Source organism: Vigna umbellata, chromosome 10 (assembly GCF_029865625.1).
Source record: "Vigna umbellata cultivar VRB3 chromosome 10, Vumbellata_1.0, whole genome shotgun sequence".
NCBI classification, from domain to species: Eukaryota; Viridiplantae; Streptophyta; class Magnoliopsida; order Fabales; family Fabaceae; genus Vigna; species Vigna umbellata.
Window position 1 is genome coordinate 11,344,833 of NC_142174.1, and position 22,423 is coordinate 11,367,255.

Sequence of the window (22,423 nt, forward strand, 5' to 3'; positions counted from 1 at the left end):
AAAAAGAGATGAGGTATACGTATTAAACACATTCATTCAATACATGTTTGAAATAAGTGCATATGTGCATTAAATACATTTATGGAATACATAAATGTGTGTATTGAAAACATTTACGGCAAATTGAATAGATTTATTACATACATTTACATTTACTAAATATATGCACATACGCTTATTTAATTCATTTATTAAATACGTGTATTAAGTATGCAAATTGAGTCCATTCTTCATTCTTTGGAGAATCTCACAAATCTCCAAGAGCTTTGGCTCGCAAGGTTCAACCATGTGGGCATCACTTCAAGAAAGCATCATATTTAACAAAATATAGTGTTATTAAAAAAAATAACATTATATCCTTTTAAATAAAACTAAAATGAATAACTTTAAAGATCATGATATGTACATTAAGAAAGGTCCATATATAAACACAAAAATCCTACTTGACATAGTACTTATTAATAATTCTTTGATCAATCAGTTTAATTAACAATGCAAGAAACTGAGTATATATATATTTGCAAAAACAAAAACTTATAAAATTTATATCAATAGGTCAGATAAATCGAATTATACCTATAAAAGAACTAATCTTTTTTCTAATTACAGATACAATAAAGAATATGTATGTTTATAAAAGCAAAAAAAATACAAGAAAACAGCTCATCCTTGTTACCAAACGTGACAGCGAGAGAGAACCATTGGCAACAAAGTAACACTTGGACATTACAAACTGATAACATTGGAGGCAAATATCAAGACTAAGAAAGAAAAACGAACAAAAAATACACGTATTTTACCATTGTACACGTTAATTTATTCGTATGACATATGTTTGGTTGCTGCAACTATACAATGCAGAATCCAAGATATGAAATATTAGCCTTTTTGGGTACTCTTGAGATTCCGTACAGCCATCACAAGCTTTTGTCTTTCACCTTCTACCTCCGCAAAATTGAGGCTCATTTCTAAGTATCTCTCTTGCATCTCTTTAAGTTCACTTTCCATTGATTTGTTTCTTTCCTTCAACGATGTTAGCTCAGCAGATATCTCATTGGAAGCAGTAAAACTTCTATCTTGAACCACCTGTTTAAAAATGTACATTTATTCCATGTGTAACTAAGAAATGAAACTTCTCCAAAATATAGTTATATAGTTAGACTGTACTAATAAGTATACCTTCTGCAAAGCAACACTTCGGTTGAATTCCTCTACCTTGTTCTCCAGCTCCTCAATTTTGGTCTGGAGTTCCTTTTCCTTCTGCAAAAATGAAGTTGTTGAAGTTTCCAAGGTTGTTTCCTTTGTCTGTACCAAGCCCTGCAATAAAAAATCCCACCTCAATTACCACAAGTAAATTATTTTTTTCCCAAGAACGCAAATAAACAAGAGTTAAAAATGGATAGAAGTTGAAATCATGACAAATATTGCAGAAAAAAAATTCAAGCATTTGAAACTTTACCTCAAGCGTTTTTATTTTCTCCTTCAGAGTGGCTATTTCCTTTGAATTCTGAGGAACTGAAGCAGTTTTTTTGTTCTTTAGAATATTTTTAGTTCCATCGCTAAGTTGTGCGCGTGCACTACTTTCCCTGAACCTCTTCTCGGAGCTGATTAAAGCATCATCTTTCTTCTTCAATTCAGCCTTTAGCTGGAAAACTTGCTTTAGCAGTTTTTCTTTCTCAACTTCTTCCTTAGAAAAATAGTGTTTCAGGTCATTGTACTGAGCTCTGACGGCCTCCAACTCTGACTGCAAGACTCTGACCTCAGTTTCTTTTTCATCCTTGAGATGGATGATTCTGTTTAGCTCATTAAGTGACTCTTCTGCCTCCCTCTTCAACAATTCAATTGTTGCCAACAGTTCATTTCTTTCCACAGTTCCTTTCTGTAAAAGTGTCTCAAATTCCTCTACTGATTTCTTCATAATTTCCAAATCAGTTTTTAAATTTTCCTTATCTTCTACTTGCTCAAGTAAGCATGAAATCTCCATGTTAAGCTTTCCAATCTCAGCTTTTAGTAATCCGATCTCATTAGAGAAATCCCTACTAACTTGTTCCTCGTGCTTCTTCTGATTTTCAAGCTGCTTGGACTTGTCCTCAATTTCCAACAACATCTGTTGTATCTGCCCTTTCATCATATCTACTTGGTTGGAAAGTTGGTTCAGTTTTACCTCATACTCAGCAGTAGTTGACTCAAGTTCTTCTTTGACTTTATGCAGCTCTTCCTCCTGTACCCTTTTCTGTGCACGCACTTCACACGCTTCTGTCAATGCTTTCATGGTAGCCTTCTCATTCGCATCAAATGTTGTGGTCATTTGTGTGGAGAGCCTTCGGAATTCCTCTTGCAGCCTCTCAGCAGTTTTAGCATTTCTCAGTCTGGTCTTTCGCAAAGCTTCCTCCGCTTGGATAGCTCTCTGTTCTTGTTCAACTTTGTCACGCGTCACTGCTTCTAGATCAGCTTCAAATCCTTGTGCTTGCTTCTCCATTTCCTCTTCCAATTTTCTGATATGGGTTTCAAGTGCCTTGATGGTAGCCAGAGAATTTGTGAAATCTTCTGATTGTTCCTTTAGTTGATTTTCCAGATTCTTGATGTGGATTTCAATGTCATTCATTGCAGAAGGAGAAGATGAACATTCGTACTGCATTTTCAGCTGGTCTTGCAGTTCGCTTTGCTCCAGCTTATATGCAAGGCCATGGTTTTCCTGCTTCAATATCTCATAGTCCAGTGCGAGCTGTTCCATCTGCATCTCTAACTCATCTTTGTCTCTCCTGTACATCTCTATTTCACCATAGAGGTCTACTATTTTCTTCTCCAGTATGTGTGTCTCCTTGGCTTCGGCGTGTTCCTTAACCAGCTCGTCCAATGCTTTCTGTTCTTCATCATCATCATCCGATTCACATTTAGAGAGGTTTATCTTTTTCTCCGCTGGAATTTTATCCCGGTCGTTTGCATAGGAATGGTTACACATATGACTATTTTTCTGCTCCAACATTTCATCCAGGTCCTGCACAGCAAGAACCAGTTCGGCATTAGATTCTTGCATCTTCTTTAACTGTAACCTGAGATTTGCATTGAGGTCTTTCTCATAATCCAATTCTTCTCTTATTTCTTCAACAAGAGCATGAAGGTCTCCACCTTCCAACTGTGACCTATTTCTCACTTTGGCCTCTTCCATGCGTTTCTGAAAAGACTTGAGACTGTCACATTCTGTCTTGAATGCATCCCTTTCCCCTTTCAAGACAACGATTTCCTTCGTAAGATCCTGCCCTCTTTTGCATTCCTTCATAATTTGCTTCCTAAGGGTCTGTAATTCCAAGTCCGACACATCTACCTGCCTGGCCAAAGCAGCCAGTTCAGCTTTGAGACTTTCAATCTCTAAAGGGGAAGGTTGTTGGCAGCTTTCCTTTAGAAGAGAATTATGATGAGAACCATATGTTGCATCATCTGTACTTAGCCTGTGCTCCGACCCGGCTGACCAGTCCCAGTGTGATCTCTGATGCACATCATGCATTGATGTTGAGGCATTGAGAGCAAGGTTTTGAGGTTCTGAAGCATGGAGCAGAACAGGATCTGGAAGAAACCCTTTGGTGTTGAGGTGGATGTTCTTTTTTCTTGTTCCAATTTCGCGGGGAGTATCGAGTCCAGAGCTGTCATCAGAACTTGACAATGTCATATCAGAGCCGCTGGATGTCCTGTAATTAGAACTCAATTCAGCTCTATTGACAATTGCTTTGGCAGAGACATCCTGTGAAACAATGAAAGACATGGATAACTTTGGACTTAGAAACTAGAAAGGACACTTCAGTTTATATATGCTTGCACCCTTCTTCACAAAAGAGGGGAAAAAAGTGAGAAAAATTATCACAGAGTGAGCATAAAAGGAAGTAACAATAATTCTTTAGCCCAAAGGGTGAAATTCTTACTTCAGAAGAATAACTTTTGGTGGTTTCATCCGTATCGCCGTTGTTCAATTGGTTCCTTGAGCTCCTATCGTCGGATTTCAGTTTGGAATCTTCGCATTCATCTTCCTCTCTGCGAATGTTATCGAACAAGAAGAAACCGCATCATCAAAAACTGAGCTGAGGCAAACTCTTTAACCTGAAAGGCAAAAATATATAATAACATGGCAATTCCCCCCTTGTACCTTCGATCACCGTTTTCTTGCAGCCTCTGAATTGATACCTGTTTGTTGAGCACCAAATGAAATTTACCTAGATCAACATTGCTTTGACTTATGGTTTACTCAAGTTTTTCATTAGTTTTTCCCTGAATTTTCAAGTAACTTTACCTCTGGACCACAACTCTTTTTCGGGGAAAAAAATCAGAAAATAAGAGAGCGAATACTAACATGCAAAACAGCATCACAATGAGAAATCCTGATGGGAAGAGAAACAGAGGAGGGCTTTGTGGTCTCCACATAATCAGCAAAGTTTATAGAAACCTCCCCAATGGAACTAGCTTTTGGTAAACCCTGCATAAAACGCATAAACCAGATCACGTTAAAAAAAGAAACAATTAACAATAAATGACTGAGAGGGAGAAATATTCATACCGTTGAAACCAAAAAATGATATATTCTATCACTGATTTTCCCAGTCTTAGACTCCTGAACAAATTTCACAGTTTCATACACCGGATTGTCCCATCTGCAAGTTCCATCTCGAACTGCAGCTTTCTCCAATTTCGTAGTTGGCTTTCCAATGTCCCCTGGAACTATAGACAGAACCAATGCATCCATTCCAGATTGAAACACCTGAAATTGAATCATCAAACAGGACAACTCATTTACCATGTTGATTCTCGTCCCATTATAATTCAGCACTACGAGTACACCCTCAAAATCCATTTTCATTTCTCAAGAAAACTAAAAAAAGGGTTAAAAAAAATCTCTCTTTTTCTTTAGACCACATAACGAAGAGTCTCAAGACACAATTCTGCTCCAGACAGATAAAACTGTCCCTCAGGCATATTTAACTAGTCATTGTTTATCTTGACTCAAACTTTACACTGTGAGGTAATTGATCCGCAAGTTTGATGGTGAAACATGGTGTCTGTTTTTTTCACTCAATTACAATTCCGTAGAAGAAAAGGAGAAGAAGAAAGAAATATGAAACTCTGAGAAATATGAGAGGGACCTGGGTGGCATGGAAGTGCAGCTTGAAAACTGCTTTGACCCTGTTCTTGTCGCTCCTCCATCTCGCAGAACGAAACATCCTCTTCACTCGTTCACTCGCTCACTCACTCAGTCCACTGCACGTGGATTCCTTCAATGCGGCTCAACTCATTGGGCCAAAGCGAAACAGAGAGAGAGAGGAGGAAACGGAACAGAGAAGGAGGTGATGAAAAACAGAATCAGGTGGATCTGATGTTGTGTGCTTCGTTGCTCATCCGTTGTTGTCGTCTCTGTTCGCAGCAACGGCTTTTAAGAATAAGATGATGACATACATAAGTAAAAATATATTTATATTTATATACTGAATTAAAGTGGAAGCTTCTGCTTCTAAAATATGGTAATTTTTAATTTCATTAAAGCAACAATTCGGTGGAAAAATGTTTGTTTTTGGTAAAGAAGACGATCGTGTATTTTTCTGAGTTATATATAAATATATCACGGACCTGTGCTTTTATGGGAGCGGACAATAACGTATCTTCTTGTGCGGACATATGCCCATAATACCCTTTTTTGTCGGTTTCATATTTAAATTGAAAAACAACGATTCGGCTGCGTGTGCAAATGAATGGAGTGGTGCAGAAGAATCTAATTACTGATTAATAATATAACATAACAAAACGAAGAGAAGAAGGCGTAGGAGTAATGCATGGGAAAACAAAAATTGTCTTGGCCTTCAAAGGGAAGTCAGAGAAATTTGATTTTACAAACCTGAAATCCTTGCTGGAATTCGTTGTTTCTAAGAAGTGCTTGATACTGTAAGTAGTAACAAAAATTTCAATGGAGACAAACAAACAAGCCTGTACTACATTTTATATTAAATGAAAATGAAAATATATATATATATATATATATATATATATATATATATATATATATATATATATATATATATATATATATATATATATAAATAAAAACTCATGAATCCATTACCTCGGTATCCTCGTATATCCTCGTATATACTGTTACAAACTCACATTCTCGTACTTCTCAGATACACTGGCTCTACGACAATATGCAAAATTAAGGTTCATCGTTTCTAATGCTAATAAAACACTTGTTATCTATTGTTACATGTTTTTATAAAAGTCTACACCGTATTCTTCTTTTTGAAGACAATAATCATAAATAGGATTTAAAGTAAAATGTAATGCGAACTTAAAGGAATATGTCATAATTAAAAGTAATAAATGTTTATAACTTAATTCGTTTTACGATCTCATTTTACAATTTATACGACTAACATAAAAATATAAATAAGATTGACCGTACTTTAATGCTAAAAGTTATATTTATCAAGTGTAAGTTCAATCTAATTCAAAAAGTATTAAATGCGGTGTTCATTAACTATAATTTAATTATCAGAAAGATAGTTTCTCATATTAATTTTATTTATTTAACTACTAGTAAAAACACATACGTAATATGTTACATACATGTGGTTCTTTTATGGTAATAAAAAATAATAAAACAATTATAATTATTTTTATAATTATAAAATTAAAATTAATTTTCGTCGTATTTGTAAAGATTTAGAAAATAATAATTTAGAATTGATAATGGTTTAAAAACATTGAAACTTGATTATTTTAATATGAAAATTTTAGTATAAATAAGTTTGTTATAAATGAATTTCATTCTTTTAAAACACATACTCTTTTTATAAATAACTCTTTTTTATAATGTTTTGACTTCTCTCTATAAGTTATTCCTCTCTGATTATCGAATCATAAACCGTCTTTGTGATTAGAGTATCGAATTCTATAAAAATAGCTTATCAAAATCTCCAATAAAGTAAGTTAGTCTCCTATTCTTTTCTTGATCCAATATATTTTTCTCTTTACATGTATGTTTTACTTGTTTGTATGTGATCTTAGAGTAATTAATGAGTCTATACTAATTAATGATCATAGTTGTATAATATAATCATGTTTGTGATGTTTTTATGTGTAAATAGAGCATGTTGTAAAGGTCAAGATGTTTTTGTGTCTTAAAGTTTGATGAGTTGTTTTAACCAATAACGGAAGCTAGCATTTGGTATGTGAATTTTTCAAATTAGTTTAATTGTGCTACACGTTGATGTTAGAAAAAAGTGAGTTAATATGATTTTTACTTATGTTAAATTTGTTACAGTATGTAATCATGTGTATTGGGTGCAAATTGTATGAATTGGGTGATATATAAATTGATAGTTTGATATAGAAATTGAATTAGAAGACTCTAAATTGAGCAATTATCTTAATTATTATCTATTAAAGTTTGATTTACAACTATTTAAAACAAAAGAAAGGAGTAAATATATCAAATTGAGTAAATTGATCCGACTAGATCTGTTATTATTCACTTTCTTTCTTCCTTTCTTCGTGAATAAATTGTTTTCTAAATATTTATAAATAAAAATGTTTTATTTTAATAATATCATGTAATAAGAATATATAATTTTTAGCAAACAAGAATAAGAAATTCAGTTAAAAAAAACAACGTCATGATCTTAACAAATTGAAAAAAAAAAGAGAAAACAGTATCGTATTTTTAATTTGTACCGGTACGTACACCAAACCGCTTTTACTTTTGTTTTATATGTTGAAATTTCTGTTTTTTTTTACTCAAATTCACATTTCCGTATACTTTGAAATTAATTTCTTTTATTTTATTAACATTTATTTTCCTAAACAATTTTATAAAAGCCTGGTCAAATATTACTTAATCACTTCTTTTAAGGAGATTCAAATCATGATTTATTACTTTTGGTATAATGTGATTCTTTTGATAAACCAATGTCTAATAAAGGCATGCTATTTCTTATTTATTTGTTAATATATATTTTTAGTAACTTTGAGCATATTTTTTTATGTAAGGTAAAAAGCACTCAAACGTTTGCCTAAAAAATCATGAACAGAGAATAAAAGTATACAACTAAATATCAATTTTTTATTCATAGGAATTAATAACATTTTTTTATCCATAGGAATAAAAACCACGTTAGGTAATTTATAATAATGTACGTATTTTCTTTAATTAGTTGAATTAGATAGCCTTGAGTCAAGAATTTGTGTAATTTCTTTATTTGTTTTTTGTTTGATTACAGAATAAAAAAGTGTACCTTTTTCTCACATATCCATAAATAAACATAATATTCTTAATTTTTTAGATAACAATATATGAAGAAAGTCTTCGTTAATGAGTTGAGTTTGTTTGGGGTTAAGAGAATAATTACTTATAAAAAAGAAAAATCCCACGCTCCAATTAAAACCATAATTTCCTCGTTTCCTTTTATAATAATATGAAAACGACTCTTCAACAAAATTTAACATGTCATATGGAATGTAGCTCAAAAAAATTGCCCTCCAATCCTCACCTCACCTAAATGGCTACACAACAATATAATATAAATAAATTCTAAATAACCGAGTATAGAACATAAATTACTATCTTTGTATAATAAATTTCTTACATTTTACAATTATTAGAATAAAAAAATTAATTAATATTACACAACTGTTACTGTACTTTTAAACAATTTTTCACATAAAAAAAATAAAGAAAGGTTTAATAAATTTTGTCTTTATGTTTAAAGAATTTATTCAATATAATTTTTTTATTTTTGTATTTTCAATTCAATCTCATTTTATTCAAAAACAAGTTCATTAATGTAATTTTATTAAATTTGTGTTGATACCATTTATACAAAAACGCATATATCTTTCTCACATTAGAAAGTCTTTTATAAATTTTTATGTATCTGTATTGATACCAACATTTGTTTTCAAACAAAATAAAATAAAAAGACTTAAATTTTACTTTATTTTCAATTTTTTCGAGTTTGTTTAATGTAATTTTTTTTTTGTTTATGTATTTGATAATAACATAATTTTCGTAAATTTTTGTTTATTTGACTTTTTTAGATAATAACTTTTAAATCAATAATGGAAGGTAAAAAGTGTATCTCATGTGTTAGTTCATGATTTTTTAAATTTTATTTTAGTTTTTTTAATTTAAAAAAGGTGTACATGTGTTAAGTCAATATTAGTGATACATGTCAAGTCATATTAGTGTGATGGGTTAGTGTCAATGTTACATGTCAGTTGTATTTAATTCAAGGGTTAAATATGTTTTTAGTCCCTAAATTATTGACCGTTTCTGGTTTTCGTCCCTCTTCCAAAGTAAGGTACAATTTAGTCCTCAATCTTTAAAAAACGTTCGTTTTAGTCGAAAAAACGAACGTTTTGAGGACTAAAAACAAAATTTTGAGGACTAAAACGAACGTTTTTCTAAAGAATGAGGACCAAATTGTACCTTACTTTGGAAGAGGGACGAAAACCAGAAATGACCAATAGTTTAGGGACTAAAAACATATTTAACCCTTAATTCAATTCTTTTGTTAATTTTATTTAGATCAGTCCCATTTTTCACATTTTTTTAGTTCAATTTTTTTTTAAATGATTTTTTTTTCCTTTTCCAAACTGAAATCAAATTTACTTTTTATATAAATGTTATACTAAAATATTTATTTAAATACACATTTTTAATAAAATTTTAGTATAATATATTTATATTAAAAGTGGTTTATAACCAATTTAATATATTAATATTAAAATCGATTTATAATCAATTTATTTTTAAAAGAATCCATTAAGTCGAGTTCCAATTATCTAGAAAATCAATATCACTTACATTATTAAAAAAATTATAAATAAAAATAAAAAGATTATCTTATTTTTTGACACAATATAAGTTTATCTATATTATTTTATCCTATTTCTACAACTTATTTCGTAAATAAAAATAGTTTCATGTTTAAAGATTGATGAAACTTCTTTTATAAAAGAAAATAATAAAACAAATGGTTAGAATAAATTATTTATAAAAATTAGAGAAATTCGTAGTCATAATAAAAAAAATCATAAAAATATAATTTATGATATTGTATTTCACTATGTTATAAATGTTGTTATATACACAAATAAAAAGTTTAAATTTTATCATAAAATATTTATTAAAAATGTAAATTTTAATTAAAGATTCAGCGTAACATTTATATAAAAGTAAAATTTAGTCTCAAGAGAGAAACAAAATTGTATTTTAAAAAAAATTAAATTAAATAACGTTAAAAAATAATTAGGATTCGATTAAATATAAGATATTAATACGTGATATTGATATTTATTTTGTGACACAGGCCTAAAATGTGACATTAACATTGTCATTTGATACAATTAAATTTAAAAAATAAAAAAAATCATAAACTGACACAATATATATTGTTCATCATTGACTATTTAAACACCATTATTAAAAAGTATCAAATTAACAAAAAAAAATTGAGACGTTAAAAAAAATGACCACATTAATTCATTTAGTTTGTTTATATGAGTTTTTTTTAACAAGTTATTATGAATGTTGATGAAGATGAACAGTCTTTGAATCTAAATATTTCTCTAGAAGGAATTTATTCGTATAATAAGAATAACATCGAGGATAATAAACAACTAAGAGATAAATATACTAAAAAATGAATTAGAATAGATAAATGGATGAAGTTTTTGTATTATATAAAAATTGAAGTCTTTAATAGGGTCTGAATTATTTAATTTTGAAATAACAAAAGTGAGAATATAAAGGGCACTTGACAATGACCCAATGGTACTTTGGGAGCAACAAGCAAATCACATTTAATGGCATTGAAACGAACCCAATGACTTTGTTTAAAGTACACACACCACTTTTTCTATTTCTTAGACACTATTCACTTTGACAACCATCCAAAAAGTATCTAATAACTACTTAACTATATGAGAAGCATTTAATGTACCACATTCAAGATTTTTATCTACTCCAAAAAACTGAACATTTTTTCAACTATTGATATATTATTTAAGAAAAAATGTAGTATGAATGGATTTGTGTGGAAAAATGAAGAAGCGGAAGAAGGAAGTGAAAGTTGGATTGGTGAAGTGAGGTAGGAGGTGGTTTAGTTACTTGGCTTTAAAGCTGGTAATGCGCAATGGTTGAAGGTGTGAGGTTGCTACTAAACTTTGAGATCAGTCAATGCTTGAAGCGTGCATCTCCAGTCACAACCCACCATACTCAATCTTCATCGGTTCATGCCCGAAAAACATCTTCAAACGGGTTCCACATTTATATATTAAAAAGACTACGATATTTTAACAATTTTTTAACAATAAATTATGTGTCACTGTTTTATTGATCAGTATATTTGAAACGACCAAATCACGAGTTACTATATAAGCTTTTTAAAAAAATTGACAAAAATTTTTAAAAAAACATTTTTCTATTAAAAATTTAATCGTGAGTCAAAGTCTCACATTAAATAGAAGAAAAATGTTTTTTAATAACCTTTTTGACAACTTTTTTACAACAGCTTATATGTTAACTCGTAATTAGTTTGTTTCAATACGACCAATAAAATAGTAATACATAGTTGTCAAAAAGTTGTTAAGAATATCAAATAAGAAAGTCTTACATTGGATAGAAATAAAAAAGTAGAACACTGATAAAGGAAAATGTCTTTATAACAACTTTTTTATAACAACCTATGTGCTAGCTTGTGATTGGTCTGTTTCAAATATACTAATAAATAAAATAGTGACACATAGTCTATTATCAAAAAATTGTTAAAATATCATGGTCCAAAAATAAAAGACATATTAATCCATTGTTTCAAAAATTTTAAGTAGAGAATAATATTAATACTTTATCTTAGTAAACTCACATATCATGGCTATTTATATTTTTCTAATAAACCTTGTGCTTCATATACCCAACATCACACATCAAATGAATCAAAATTGATAAAATTAATAAATAAATATTTTTGTTAATTTGAGGCTAATTGCCCTAGTGTATTTCATATGTAATTGAAGGAGTACCAAAAAAAAGAACAGTATAATAAATATTGGTTGCTATGCAGATGAAGCCTAAATCACCACCCGAACATCAAGAGTGAAATACTCAATTCAACCTGTATGGTAATTGAAAAAGACTTGATTTTTGAGAAAAAAGAGGGAACCATATATAAGGAAGTAGATGCTATATATGATGACTTATTTGTTTATTTTGCATAGCATCATTGCGCGCGGGCTGGTTGGTCCCCTGCATATTTTCAACGAGAATGCACCCTAATCTGCTTTCTTCATTATGATTTCCACTTTTCAGCTTTATAACAAAATTCCATGGGATTGCAAAATTAAAGGAAACCCTTTTAGGCATAATATTATCACCAAATCATCTTCTAAAAGAATCAGCAAAGAAATTAATGGAACACGGTTTTGCAGTTTCCACCAAACTGCATTACAACGTAGGAACTAACTGGACATGTGAACTAATCGTGACAGAGATTACGAAGTTGCCTGTTACTTAATTTTGTCACATTTTGTCGTGTAGACCATATACCTTGCTTAACAACCATGTCAGGGGGAAGGTATATCCACAGCAGTTCATTAGTGCATTTACAGGTTGAATGGAATAACTGACAAAATGTTCCAATCTGCTGCTAACAAGTGCTAAAGCAATTTCTTCGCTGTCATAAGATTATGTAGAATCATATTCCATAAAATGTGAAACTTTGGTTTTATCGGATGGCATAGTTAATTTTCATTATTTTGCGATCCTTTCCTTCCACATCAAGAATTCCAACTTCTAAGATATTGATTGAACTGTGTATGTGTACATAAATTCATATAACTACACAAATTTTTCTCTCTTTATTAGGAAGACAAAAATATCTACCTATGAATACCATACGTGAACTAGAAGTATCTGGGTAGTTATGTTTCTTTGATTTACTGTTGTTAATGCTCTCGTGAATATGGTTGTGTTGGTTTAGGTCATTCACTTCATCTCTTTCAGTAACGTGACTGCAATAAAATGAAATCTTCCACGTATTTACTCCGTCATGCAGCCTGAGAAGATATTTGTCTTCTACTTTCTTTTTGTTTTCAGTTAGGAAAAAAAGACAAGGCTGAATGATTGCAATGGAGGAGAGAAAGTGATGAAGTTGTTTTTCGTGTCTGCACAGAGGAAGACATGAGAGACAACAGAAGGTGCTCACGTGAAGCAAATCCTCACCATATATGATCCATGAATATGTCAGGAACACACTTAAAAAACCACACCACACAAAACATGTCTGAGCTACTTTGCACTCTGAATATTTTTCACATAACATGTCGTGTCAGGTTTGTTTTCTAAAAGGGCATGCTTGAGTGGGCATTTTCTTTTTAATTTTAACAATAATTTACTGATTTTTAAAATTTAAGAAATATTGTGTTTAATGTCAGTACAGTAAACGTTTTAATTAGTTTAAACTGTAATGAAAAAAACAAACTTCGATTTCATCTGTCTCCAAAAGTTCATTTTGAAACACAATTTAAGAAGATATTAGAAACATAAATAGAGACAGAAATGGTGAAAACCAGATGTTGTCGTAAAACAGTGAAAGTATGAAAGAATATATGCAACTCCAATTAATGTAACAAAAAGTGAAGGCAAGGAAAGGGTAATAAAAGATAAAGGAAAAGAAGAAGAAGATGAGAAAAGGAAAAACATCACATACTATTTAGCCAAAGGTATAAAGAATTCACGTGATGAAAGAAACTTATGACTTTTCGGCTTTAATTGTTTTTAAGGGGTACCTCTACATTCTCCATCTATCACATATTAAAAGAGGATGAGACAGATGTCCATTTTTGGTAAAGATAGATGTTATGGCAAGATGTATTTAAAGCTATTTTTAAAAACAATCATACATTAACACAATTTACACAATTTCAATGAAAAACCAATCATACATTAACATACACGTGTATTTTTTTATTAGATTTAAAATAACAAATAAATAATAAATCAGTGAAAAAATAATATTAAAATGTTATAAAAAAGTCTCTGTTAAATTTTTTTCTTCATTTTCTAAATGGCTTCAATTTTTATTTCTAATTTTTATTTTCAAATAGTATGGTTTATGCACGTGAGTGGTAAGTGGTCAAACATAGAATAATCAGACTCTTTATTTTTTCAATAGAACAATTTTATTTCACACTATGAGCCAAGATAATATTATCAAATCGACCTTCGTTTGATTTACGACATTGTACGACAAAAATAATATCTTTAATGAATTTTGTTGGTGGGTGTTCGTATTACGGCCCAAAATGCTTTTACTTTTCGGCACCCTATCAATTTGGGATGTTCATAAAGCAAATTGTTGGGGCTTTTGCATGTTGTGTTGGGCTCAGCCATGGGATAATCCACATTCTGCTTGTGTTTACACAAAGCCCGCAACACAATTGCACAAAAACCTAACAAGTCTTTCGTGTTATCGATAAGAAATATAAATTGAGTCAGAAATACTCAAAAGTCTGATAATGATACCTCACATCATATTAATTATTTATAAAAAAGTCAAAATAAGAAGCATAATTTTATCAACCAAATCACTCATAAACAACATTTTCATTCCCAACAAATCTACTATGATTTCCATATATGAAAAATTATCTAGCTTTTTATCCCTATATTATTGGAACTTTCGTACTTATTTTTCAGAATTGAAGCTGGGAAATGGAAAGAAATGGCACAATTACGGCAATCGTGATATTTTTTACATTTAATAAAATTTTACCTTTATCTCACACCTATTTTTTATTCTTTTTTTATTTTGTTTTTGTTTAAAAATATTAAAAGTTTTTTTTAATGATCACATTACTTCTAAAAATGGATTGTCAAGAGACCATAATAAAATCATTGTGTAGATAATGATTAGAAGAAAAAAAACATCACTGATCTAAAAAAAATCACACAAAAAATAAAAAGTAGAATGAAGAAGAAGAAAAATATGATATTAAATATTAAATTTTAATGCATATTTTATTTCTCGAATTATATAAATATCCAATAAGTATAAATTACAATTGGATAAATATAAAATAATCATAAGAGAAAAAATTAAGAAAGATAGAAAGACCAAAGCAAAATTAATAAGTTTAATAATTTTAAATGAAACAAATATAAATACTGAAACGAGTTAAAAACTTTATGTACCTAAAAATATCGATTTAGGTATCCAATTTTAAAAAAATAATATTACTCATACCAATTTATAAATATAAGTTGTTTTTTTATCCTAATCACATCTGAAGTATATATATATATATATATATATATATATATATATATATATATATATATATATATATATATATATATATATATATATATATATATATATATATATATTAGACATGAAAGATCGATAGGGAAAACAAAACAAAAAAATGTTCTTGAATTTTTTTTTAATTCTAAATCGATATGTAATAATGCAAAAGCTCTTAATCAGAATGAAAGTTAGAATCGTTTAAAAATCTGTAATCCAAATAATTTTTAAACTTATTCATCCAAAATAAGGATTATTGGAGTTATTTGTTTGAAATATGAGTTTCAAAAAGTGGTAAAAAAAAATTCAATAAAAAATAATAACCATATTTATCAAAACAAAAAACCACAAGTAGATAGTTATATGTAGGATTATATTTATGTATTGTGGATACTTGTTTTTATATTAATGTTTTTTTGTGATATGGAATGTTTACAGAAACAAAACAATCATTTAAAAAAAAAAACTATAGCCAGCAGTTGTAGTAAAAATAAAATCGAGGTAGAAAAAGGTCTATGGTCTTGGTTGTCAACCCAATTGAAGCGATAAACCGTATAATTAATTTTAAAGGTTTACGGTTCTCAATTGGAATCAAAACCGAGACAATAGATCCAACTTTTTTTTTTGGTTTTGAATTTTTTGAACTGGGACAAAACCATAACCTATTTTGCTTTGATTTTTTATCTAAGGCCAAAAAGTCCCACATTTTTACCTTGTTTGAATATATCTCAGTTTTGAAACCGTTGTCATAACACCAAAACAAACGTTGTGGTATCCCTTTGTTGCATTAGTGTTGACTCATTAGTTGTCTTAAATCTAGTTCGAAAAACGAGTTTATTTATTAGGGGTTCAACAAATTGACTCTCAATAAGAAAACGTAGGATTATTCTTTTAAAGGATTATAGTTTGAGTAACTATGTGGGTTGGCATTAGTGTATTAATGAAGATGAGATGTGTTTTCTTGAATGAAGTAGAATTATTTATGTGCTTATAGAAACATATAAATTTGAAAAATTGAATGTTAGATTCTCAGCCAACAAATATAAATCTTCATTTAAAGACATTGAAAACAAATTTGAGAAATGAGCAATGAAATTTGCAAACTAATGGTGTTATTTTTTTTTATTTATGTTTGTACCTTTTCTTAAAATTAATATGTGATGTATTTGGTTATATGCTTCCATTTTGTAAGATGTTTGAAAAATGATTATCATGATGTAATTTTATGTATTGGTTGACATGTGTTATACACTGAATGCGATGTATATTCTAATTTTTTTTATTGACCCCTAATATGAAAATTACATAAAAAATACATTTAAACTCTTTCATGGAAAATAAAATTATCTATTTTTTTAATTATTTAATTTTCTTATGTATCCTAATGTTTCTATTTTTTCTTTTTAATAATTATTTTACTCAATTAATTTCACTTTTGAATTTTAATACTGTGTACCAAACTTTTCTAATTATTATGATGTGTTATCCAATTTCATTTTATTTTAATTATTTAACTTATTTTTTAATTATTTGAGTGATATTATGTTATTTCGTTTCATTTTCGTATAAAATGTAATATATAAAAAATTACACAATATACAAAACTGTGATATAAAGATTCATATTTGACTTATAATATTATGTTCAAAATATTTTCTTACAATAATTTAAATTTATTTTATTATTATTTTTGTAATATAATGCATAAATACAAAGTCTCTTTCCCTTATATAATAAAATATAATAAAAATGTATCTAACTTATCCATATATACCATAATTTTTTATTAAAACTTATGCTGTATAGTTAAAATTATATTTTTTATATGAAATAAAATAATATGTGAACATTATATATATATATATATATATATATATATATATATATATATATATATATATATATATATATATTAATTAGAGAAGAAAATAAATATATAGAACATTTTGATATAAACTTAAATTTATCAATCTCATTTCATTAAGTATCTGATTCATATTAGAAGTTCAAGTCATAGAAGTGCTCAAAGTATGAGTGGTTTGAAATTTGTATAATTTCTACATATTTCAGCCCAACAAAAAATGCTCCCAAGTTGTATATGTTAACCTTCAATTGTTTAAGGTACTTTAAACGCAGAATTTTCACATTCAGCAATCCCATGTCATGTATAATTTCTAGTTTTCCTCCAGTTATATGTAGCTCAGGTGGTATCATTTTGAAAATTTGAAAACATTCTCGCAAACTTTTTCCAGGAAAACATTCAAGATGCAACTTTCTCAAGTCTGCTGGCAAATAGATAGGAAATTTAGCATACCTTGGGTGAGACGCACTCCAAGATATTTTGAGATGTTTAAGTGCTGAAAAATTTTTCAAACTTTCAAACTCGTTATCCCTCATCATGGCCTCCCTTCCTATATTTATGCTCAGTCGTCTTAGTTTTTTCAAATTTCCAAGGTCTGATATTCTGCAAGGAGTGTTTTCAGAAGTGCTTATTAAAAATCCTTTGAGTACTTGGAGATTAGTGAGCTTCTCAATCCCCTTTGGCATGCCTTCCAATAAGCAACACTCAGACATAATCAGATGTGTTAGACTTTTCATTGATGAAACATCATCAGGCAGTCTTTCCAAATTATGACACGCTTTCAGATCAAGAATTAGTAGACTCTCAAGTTTAGCAATGGAGGATGGAAGCTCGAATATTCTTGATATCCCACGCAAACTCAAATATTTTAACTGCTTCAGAGTTCGCATCTCTCTCAAGAATTCTTCACTCCCAACTTCAATGTGATGCAAAGGTGAATCTTGCCACCGTCCTAGGTGAAGCACCTCTAAATTCTTGAACTGATCGGTGACCCATTGCGGTCTAAAATTCAGATAACTTGCACCAATATTAAAAATATCAACTAAATTAACATTTCTCTTATCAACTCCATCTACTGTAACTTTTTTTAATTCAAGCAGTAATCGCGATGGGTTCGTATGCTCTAAATCTTTATCAAAATATATCTTCAACTGACTACGGACCTGAGGAGGAATTTTAAATTTATTGACAGTGGGATCCTTTCTACTACCATAGCGAACAATCACCTCAAGTTTCAAAAGATTAGCAAGCACATCCTCACCCGATTCCTCTGCTGTTTTGTCCTCTGTATTTTTAATCAAACGCTCCCAAATCCACAAATTAATTGCATTTCTTTTCCTTATCACAACATTTGGAGGGAAAATTAAAAGAGAACGCAAGTAACCTCTTATTGAGTTAAAATCTCCCGAACTGATCTCATGTTGCGAGTGAGATATTTTGTCACCCCTGTGATCCTCCTCCTTATTAGAGTCATCAAAAACAAGCATTGGGAGCAAAGCGAGAGCAGAATCTTTGATACTCTTGCAAATGCTATGCATGTCTTGATGTAGCTTCCTACGGTCTAACCTGCGAAGATGGTCATGCACCTCTGCTAATGTGTCCAGCAGTTTTTCTTCATTCTTCTTCACTTCCACAAACACATCCTTTATTTTGTTCAGAACCAACCACAACTTCTTCAATTCCCCATCAAATGATTCATCTCTTCCTTTTTCATGGAATTTCCTCATTGACGTTGTCAATTGCTTCATCAACACACCTACGGCTTTCATTTTGTTTGTTCGAATTGACATTTTACTGCAAACAAACAAATATACACAACGTCACCCAATTTTTCTTACTTCAAACCCGTGTATATCTATAAACTCAGCACCTGCCTTTAGAGCCGAAAACATGAATGAAAAGAACAAATAGAAAACGATAATTAAAATATGAAATACGGTCTGTCAATTATGCTAGCCTATGAACATAAACTCTTTTTTATAAAGTATTGGTTATTTTGAAGTCCGTGCTCTAGTTTTGCCTTTAAAAAGTATTTTATAAATGAAAAAAAAAATTTAAATTGTCTTTTGATATCTATTCCTAAGTAATAAAAAACTAATGGTAAGATAAAAACAGAGTTAATAAAAGAAAACATCATGCATGCACGAACGATAGTTTTCACATAGCAATTACGAACAATAGTTTTCACATAGCAATTAGGAAAAGTTTAGTTATTTAATAAGCTACATAAGATCAAACTAATCACAATCATCAACAACAAATAATAATCAATCATAATATAATAAATTTCTTGGTGTAGATATAAAAACATAATATATGTATTCAAATCAAACTTTTTCTACAAATAAAACAACATAAATTATATACGTTCAAAATTATTTAATTCAAAGGATATAGTAGAAGTTTGAACTCTATTAGCATCTACCAATAAGTGATATATATGGGTTATAACCCTCGTTTGAAGCATCATATAAAAGTTTAATATTTCTATACAATATCAATAACAAAATAGAGTTGAACCTTTGAAATAATTGGGACAAAAGAAGGTAGATATGTAGGAATGTATTTACTTCACTAGATAACTTCGTCCAATTCTTTCTGTTACACCCTGCCACTGACAAAAGAAAAAAATGATATTAGAAAATCGCACAATCGAAGCTAGTATATGATTGAAAACTGGATATTAACAAATTATAATAATCAATTTCATAAAAGAAACACACATAAACACACACATATATATATTATATTATATTATGAAAACCAACAAAAGAGACTCAAGGTACATCTCACCAAACCCCAGGAGGAATTTCAAGAGAAGGAAAACTTTGTGGAAGATAATCCTCTTGTGGATACAACAATCTCAAATAAACGATTTAAATACAATCTGATATAGTTAAAGATAGTTTTGAAGGAAAGTATGCTTGATATGGAGGGAAGCTAAATCATGGCATCAGAATGTCCAGTTTTAGTATGATTTGAAGTAAGGAATTACCCCACAAAAGTTTCACGTCATTCTTTGAGGACCTTAGACTTTAATGATCCCAAAAAGTTTGATTTTCCCTTCAAAGAAAGAATCTATAAATTTGTTACGCTTTTTAAAATACAAGGATTTTGTAAACCATGTAAAAGTTTCAGAACAGGCGAGACAGATGAAAAGGGACAATAAGTAAAGGAAAATATCATTGGCTTAGAGTCACAATAAACAAAGCCATTGCTATAAAATATGCTTTTGCTTTTCGCCACCCTATCAATTTGGCATGTTCATAAAGCAAATATTTCGGGTTTTTGCATGTTGTATTGGGCTCGGCCATTGGATAATCTACATTGAGGATAGCCAAGGATTGGGTGTTGCTCCCTCCACCACCACGCCTTTCTCCCTCTACCTCCCCAATTTTTTTTAATTCCAACTATATCCTCAGATTAAAATTTTTTACTTTTATTATTTTAATTTATTTCAAACCTAGTTCTCCTACTTTACTCCCTGCACCCAATCTTTCCATCTCTCATTTTCGTTTAACAAATTGTCTTCCGTTTTACTCTGCAACCCCATTTGTCTTCTTCGTTTCACTTCTCCTCATCTGTTTCTTTCTTCTTCATTTTCCTTACATTATTAAAATACATTAAAAATATATTCAAAAAATAATAAATCAAAACATTTAAATTAAATTATTAAAATATTTCCAAAATAAAGAATAAACTAATAAAACAAACCCTAAAATAAAAAACGTAACCTTTAGTGACATCTTTCAATGGATGTCAACATCCGTTTAAGGAAAAACGAATGTCGACATCCGTTTTACCTTAAACGGATGTTGACATCCGTTTTACCTTAAACGGATGTTGACATCCGTTGAAGGATGTCACCTCCGTTTAAAGGTTACGTTTTTTTATTTTAGGGTTTTATTTGAAGGTTTATTCGAATACGCACCTGGAGGAAGCAACACACGCACTGCACCACTCCACACACTGCACCACGAGAGCGACACTGCACCACGAGAGGGAGATTGCTTGATAATTCTTTCCATCACCACCAACATTTGCAACTTGTAGTATCTCACAACAACGAAAGAAAGAGAGGAAGAAATATATGTACGGGGGACTAGAATAGGTTATTAGTGGAATAAGTTGTGAATAGGTAAAATTAAAAAATAATAACTTTAAAAATAAAATTTTACTTAGGGACAAAATAGTAATTGAGAGGTGGAGGGAGAAAGGTGTGGTGGTGGAGGAGAACACCCCCAAGGATTTGCTCATGGCTTTTTCTTCCTGCACGTCCATAATTGCACAAAGCCCTAACAATGTGCTTGTGTTTACAAAAAGTCCGCAACACAATTGCACCAAAACCTAACAAGTCTTTCGTGTTGTCATAATATAATATTAATAATTTAATTCATACTATTATTAGATATTTAAATTCTTCACACAATATAATACTAAAAACTTGTTTTAGTTATTTTAATTTTAATTTTTAATTAATAAAATAATTAACGGAGCAACTTGTGCCACTCTATTATTAGTGACTGAGGGAACTATTCTATCACTCAATTATTTTACCTGTTAAATTTCTCAACATTATGTGCATGTCATCATGCCATAAAATTAAACTAAATGACTGTAAACTTAAATTAAATTAAATACAATCCATATGTCATGTCCAGAATAAAGTATTTTTTAAACTTTTTGACTAACTTAATCATGTCAAACATCGAAAGCTTGTGAGTATATAATAAGCTTCAGGAGACGGCCAACTCCTTTTGAATTTCTTTAGTTCTGCACTCTCTTTTCAAATTGAACTCAAATAAAATTTTGAAAAATACCACAAGTACATATCTATATATTTATGATTTTTTTTTGTAAACAATCAAATTGGAAAACCTGACTGAACAAACAAAAACCAAAATCAATAGTATCTTTTTTTATTTTATTTGATCAAAATTTCATATGCAACCGATTTTAAAATAGGTCAAAATCGATCAAATTTTATATTAAGGATGTTCAGTTAATAATCATCGATAAAATAGGTAGATAAATGCATACCAATAACAATATTATTAAGAAAACAAAGATTCTATTAACATTTTCTTTTTTCTTTTTTTGTAAAACGTGACAAGAAGTTGACGTCAAACCATGAAAAAATAGTCGCATGTAGATGTCTATCTGAGATTATAAAGCGAATGAAGCTAAAAGCGCGCCACTAAATGGTGTAAATTATAAGCAACCT

General features: G+C 29.8%; 2 protein-coding genes across 3 annotated transcripts; both read right to left on the minus strand.

Annotated features, from left to right (window-relative positions):
• Positions 1 to 515: 515 nt before the first annotated feature.
• Positions 516 to 5,432, minus strand: LOC124830515 (uncharacterized). 2 transcript variants are annotated; one of them, XM_047304262.2, is made up of 8 exons: positions 5,130 to 5,432; positions 4,547 to 4,747; positions 4,343 to 4,465; positions 4,139 to 4,176; positions 3,918 to 4,026; positions 1,460 to 3,739; positions 1,180 to 1,317; positions 516 to 1,086 (listed from the first exon to the last, which is right to left on the minus strand). In XM_047304262.2, the coding sequence occupies exons 1-8, from the start codon at positions 5,205 to 5,207 to the stop codon at positions 880 to 882; spliced, it is 3,174 nt and encodes a 1,057-aa protein (XP_047160218.1). In that variant the 5' UTR covers positions 5,208 to 5,432; the 3' UTR covers positions 516 to 879. The 2 variants fall into 2 exon arrangements, with proteins under 2 accessions (XP_047160218.1, XP_087957081.1); XM_088100955.1 differs by lacking the exons at positions 4,139 to 4,176; positions 5,130 to 5,432 and having other exon boundaries at positions 4,547 to 4,687.
• An 11,883-nt stretch (positions 5,433 to 17,315) lies between these two features.
• LOC124830528 (uncharacterized) lies at positions 17,316 to 20,026 on the minus strand. Its single transcript, XM_047304284.2, has 2 exons — positions 19,720 to 20,026; positions 17,316 to 18,993 (listed from the first exon to the last, which is right to left on the minus strand). Exon 2 carries the CDS (start codon positions 18,987 to 18,989, stop codon positions 17,337 to 17,339), a length of 1,653 nt encoding a protein of 550 aa, XP_047160240.1. The 5' UTR covers positions 18,990 to 18,993; positions 19,720 to 20,026; the 3' UTR covers positions 17,316 to 17,336.
• Positions 20,027 to 22,423: the final 2,397 nt, after the last annotated feature.